Below are 5184 nucleotides of genomic sequence, written 5' to 3'. Positions count from 1 at the left end.
TTTCCCTTGTAGTTAAAACAGCAAAACACAGGATGTTGAGTCTCCATGCTGCAGTTCCCCCCCCCGCCCCCAGAGCAGAGAAAGCATGGCAGAATACTGAGGAGGGCATATTGATGACAGACCTTTAGAGTGAAAAGGGGGCCCCTGGCTTGGAGCTGGAGTCCTATGTACAGATGCAGGTTGAATGAGGTTCAAGTCAGGGCACAAGACACAAATGCAGCGTTAATGAATAGAGTGCAGAACACGGTTGCTGGTTTAGCAGAGGAGGGGAGATTGAGAGAGAACAGAGGAAAGAAACAGAAAGAGAGACAGAATAGTGTGATCACACTTAGTCCATATTGCAGATGTACAGAAGAGGACCAGAAAGATTTGGTGAAATAGAGACTTCTGGGAAACACAGTCCTCTATATATCAAAGCAGGACTCGAAAGGAGAAAATCTGTCAGTCAGCGTCTGGTATTCTTCTCTCGGCCATTCCCTCATTCACATGTAGTGCATGAGTGAGTGTATACATGTATGATCTTATGTGTTTGTGTTTAGGTAGTGAATTTGTCTGCACATGCGTGTCTGTACTTGTGTGTCTGTGCATGTGTGAATGCATTTGTATGTGTACATGCTTGGGTGATTAAGTTGCAGTTGATCTTGATTGTCAGTGCTGGAGAATTAAAGCTTTACTGTCCAAAGCTGGCAGCTAAATTCTCACCCTTCATGTTCACAGTCTCTCACAAAGAAGTCTCCAAAACAAAAAAGAAAAAAATGCTTGCAAATCTGTAAAACCTTGGATTGAATGCTCCTAGAAGAAAAACAGAGGGAGAGGAGACAGAAAGTGATTTTTAAAAGTAGAGTAATAGGGGACTGTGATATTTCTGCTAGTGTTAAAACAAAAATCATAGTATGAATTGAATGAAATAAATGCATCTTTCCAATGTTTGACTTGGCACTAAAGGTAATGTGGTAATGTTGGTGCTGTTGTACTCCATTTTTATTATTTACATGGATTTTCACAGCTTGATCATGTTGTGAGTCACAAGCTCCCATAAATGTATTCAAATCCACTTTTCACTCACATTAAATGGGCAACAACTTGCAAACACAGTCTTGCAAAAGCAAAGAATTGTTTAACCTGACCTTTCTGTATACAAATTGGATACGGCTGTTTTGTTAAGCTCACACAAAAGTTTCACTGTAATATTTACATCAACCATGCACTAATTACCACTACTAATACTGCTTCATCATCCAGTTAAATATCAAGTAATGAGAGCTTTGTCATAAGTGTATCTATTGCTGGATTAATTTATTAATTTGTGAAATATTTTCTTTCTTATTGTTTACTGTCCTATTAAATATCAATTAATGAACTGCTTTCAAAACACCTGACAAATCTTTCTGTGCACTCATTATAATAAATAATGTCATCCTCAATAATCAAAATATGTATTAGAGCTTCAGTCATGGTCCTTAGTTTGATGATGGTCTGTTGTTTGTACAAAGGCTAAATAAACTCACCTGCTCTTACAGGCTGGTGACACTGAAGCTGTCCTCATTGGCTGGGTCCAGCAGCTGGCACAGTACTCCACCTCCCTGAGTCGCCTGGGAGGGGTAGCGGTGTCCAATGCCCTGGTAAGATTGGTGGGACAGGGAGTAGCTGCTAGTGTCCTCCTGATGAGGCGAGGAGTCCGGGGGAGGTTTGGGGTATGGGGGATGAGGCAGGTGGCCCTGGCGATGGCTTGTGCTCATGCTGTGGGCAGTCAAATCCCTCTTGTGGGGGGTCATGGTAGAGGGAGTGCTGCGATCCTCATAACGTACGGGGGCTGAGTGAGGGTGGAGGCTGGTGCTGGGGTTTGAGTGTGTATGGGAGGGCAGGTGAGTGTTGGGGTTGGTGTGTGCATTGTGGTGGGACTGATTGCTGGTGTGAGGGTTTGAATGGGAGAGGGCGTGGCTCTGGAGGTGTGAAATGGGATGGGTGCTAGTGTGTGAGCTCAGGTTTGTGTGGGGCTGTGTGGTATGAGGATGCGTGTCATGGGGAGTTGTGGTCATATGTGTGTGTGCATTTGCATTTGGGTTAGTGAGTGTACTTCCATGTGTATTTCCATGAGGACTTGTGTGCGGGTTGGTGTGCGTGTGTGAGGCTGTATTTGAGTGTGTGTTGTGTGAGTGTGGGCTGGGGCTGCCACTGAGCGATGTTTGTCCATACCAGTAAGGGGAGCTGCAGTAGCTGGGGGAGTCGTACTGCGAGAACTGTGGGTCTTTTGGAGGAGGGCGATGTGAGGGACTCAGTGCGGTGCCACAGTGAGGTGTTACCCGTGGTGAGGGAGAGCAAGAAGGGGAGAAGGTCCTGGAAGGGATGGGGTGGTAAGACTGGGGTGGAGGAGGGGTGGGCTTGGGAGGGTATGGTGGAGATGAGACACTAGGTGACAGAGAAGAGGAGGACTCTCCAGGGTATAAGGCTGGATATCGCTCCTCAGAGGAAGGTGTGGAGGTGTGGGCAGAATAAGGAGAGGGGTACTCACAGGGGTCCTGGAGGTAGCTGGAAGGTGGTGCAGGATTGGGAGTGGCCAGGGGAGAGAGGCTGCTACTGTCCCCACTGTAATAGTCCAGTCCCTCCTGGAACAGTCCAGATCCCTCTGGACCTCCAGCAGTCACTACTCCTGCCACTCCCGATGTAGAAGCAGCCTTAGCCCTGCCTTTAGCCCCTGATGGCCGCTCTCTCTGGCATGGAGACAAACCACCTCTACCTCCTCTAGACCCTCTGCCCCGTCCTCCAGCCCCTCCCCGCTTAGGTCCAGGAGTAGGTGTTGGGGAGGGGCTAGAAGGGGAATCAGACTGCAACGTGGAACTCCCTTCCTTTTCTAACAGTAGTTCAGTCCGTTTTCTGCGACCGCGGCCAGGTTTGCTGGTTCCCCCGCCCTGAAAGAGGACATTCTGGCTCCAGTTATATGAGGGCCCTGAAGCGCTCTCGTGCCAATCCATCATCAGCTTCTCTAGGCTGGACAGACTTGACTGACCCCCTTCTCCACCAACAGAAATGGCCTCATTCTGCCTGTATGTGCCACCTGTGGAGCTAGGTCCACTACCAGTGGCTGCAGAACTGAGATGTGAAGAGTCAGAGGAGGATTCTGATAAACTTTCAAGAAAAGGTTGACGCTTGGCCTTCTGGGGGGTGTAGTTTGAGATATCCAAGATGTCTTTGGACTCATTTGAGCCATATTCACTGTAGCAATGATACTGAGACCCAAAACTGTCTGATGACCAGCCACCATAACCTTGTCTGAAAAACCATAAACATAGCAACACAAATGATAAAACACACAAACATTACAACACATTAGCAATATGTATTGTAATTATTTCAGCTTGTACCTTGCCTTTTAATTAAAGAAAACATTTAATCACATATTCATTTCAAACACTAGCTTTTTTTTATACTCAGAAAATTCCTGAATACATTGCATTGATTTTAGAGGCTTTTTTCTTTGCAACACAAAATACAGACCATTTACAAAAGAACATGGGAACATTTTACATGTGGTTTGTGTGTGTGTGTGTGAGAGGTTGCATTGTGTGGGTGTGTTCAGCACTATTCAGTCTGGTAATAAGTAAGAGGAAGAAGAAAAAAAGAAAAATTATGGGTGGAGTATTTTTTATCATGACAGACTGCCACAAGTCATTTACCTGTAGCTCCACTGATTGGCGTTGTACTGTTTGTAACCCTCTGGAGAGGAGGAGGAGCTGAAGGGACTTCCTCTGGCCACATACATGTACCCTCCTCCAGGTGATGTGGGTCCTACTGACTCCCCCCGCACTATGGAGGAATGGCCTGCTGCAGGATATCCACTGTAGCCTCGCTTGGCAGCTGCTTGGTAGCTAGAATAACCAATTTGGCCAACAGGGGTGGCCTTGCCACTGCTGTTTCCAGACCCATATGCAAAGCTGCAGTCTGATGATCTCTGTGACACTGCAGGAGAAGAGGAGGAGAAGCCAGAGGAGTAGTGGCCATAAGAGGCAGGATGGGGGGAGCTAGGAGAGTGTGAGAGAGATGGAGGAGTGGATTTAGTATAGGTAGTAGTGGTGGGTGATGTCTGGGCAAGGCTGCTATAGCTGTATGGAGGCCTAGCTGAGGAGCAATGTGTCTGGGCTGAACCCTCCACCCCAGAACTTGTACCCTTGGAGCTCCACTTGGAGAATGCAGTGGACCAACTGTGACCACCAGTAGCTGGGCTGGATGGCTCATAACCAGGGGTGGATGAAGCTTTGCGGGGATCTGACTGTGAGGAGGAGATGTCCAATAGGTCTGACGAATCATCCGAGTCAAGCAGTGACCGGAAATATCCAGTAAAGAGGCCTTGTGAGTCATCTCCAGCTGGCCCAGCCCCTCTGCTTCCCCCTGGACTACTGTAGGTACCTCCCCTTGCAACCTCACAGGAGGAAAAGCCGCTCCTTGGAGATCCACAGAGCTGAAACCCACCCAACCCTTTGTCTTTGTTTATACTCTCCTCCTCCCCCCAGCCACCTGCTCCATTGGGCCAGTCCTGTCCCATGGAAACCCCCTCCCCTTTAAACGCACCATTTTTTCTCATACGCCTCTTTCTGATTATTTTCTCTCCCCTGGGCTCAGTTCCTACAATACCTCCTCTCCTACCAACTCCACCTCCACCCACACCCTTCCCCCTTTTCCTAGGTAATCCATGCTCAGACATTGGGCTCAGTTTCCGTTTCTTGCCAATGGATTCAAAGAAGTCACTGAAGGTGCTCTTATTGCGCTCACTGCCTCCAATGCCCCCTGCTGCTCCTCCACCTCTTCCAGCGCCCCCTCCTCTGCCACCTCGGGGGCGTCTAAACCCAGTGAGCCGGTGAAGCAGGGAGGATATTCCAGGGTTTTCCAAGGGGGCATGAAAGCTTTCTGGCTCACTGGGTGTCCAGCAGCGTGGGGGAGAGCAGCGGCCTGTGGTAGGGGGTTGGCGGTTTAAAAAGGCCAGCTTGGAAAGAACATCACCATATTCTGTTTTCACATCATTAGTATCATTAACATAACATGGATAAGGAATAGGGAGTTTAGTCCGACGTCGTCTCCTGGGCTTTTTGGGCTGCTCTCCATTACTACCAGCATTCCCGGCATTAGGAGACTCTGCTGGTATTCCTGGCAGAGCCTGTTTAGGTGGTCGACCTCGCCTGCGTTTGAGAA

At 48.3% G+C, this 5184-nt stretch overlaps 1 protein-coding gene across 1 annotated transcript in view; it reads right to left on the bottom strand.

The window, feature by feature from the left end:
* Positions 1-6: 6 nt before the first annotated feature.
* ahdc1 (AT hook, DNA binding motif, containing 1) overlaps positions 7-5184 on the bottom strand; it is a 17453-nt gene continuing 12275 nt past the window's right edge. The window contains exons 6-8 of the mRNA XM_020606846.1: positions 3675-5182; positions 1509-3270; positions 7-792 (exon numbers count right to left, since the gene is read on the bottom strand). Of these exons, the coding sequence (XP_020462502.1) occupies positions 1515-3270; positions 3675-5182 (3264 nt within the window). The 3' untranslated portion in view covers positions 7-792; positions 1509-1514. The remainder of the gene's footprint in view (positions 793-1508; positions 3271-3674; positions 5183-5184) is intronic.

The sequence above is a fragment of the Monopterus albus genome, unplaced genomic scaffold, assembly GCF_001952655.1.
Source record: "Monopterus albus unplaced genomic scaffold, M_albus_1.0 scaffold82.1, whole genome shotgun sequence".
NCBI classification, from domain to species: domain Eukaryota; kingdom Metazoa; phylum Chordata; class Actinopteri; order Synbranchiformes; family Synbranchidae; genus Monopterus; species Monopterus albus.
This window is presented reverse-complemented; position numbering and strand designations above follow the sequence as displayed.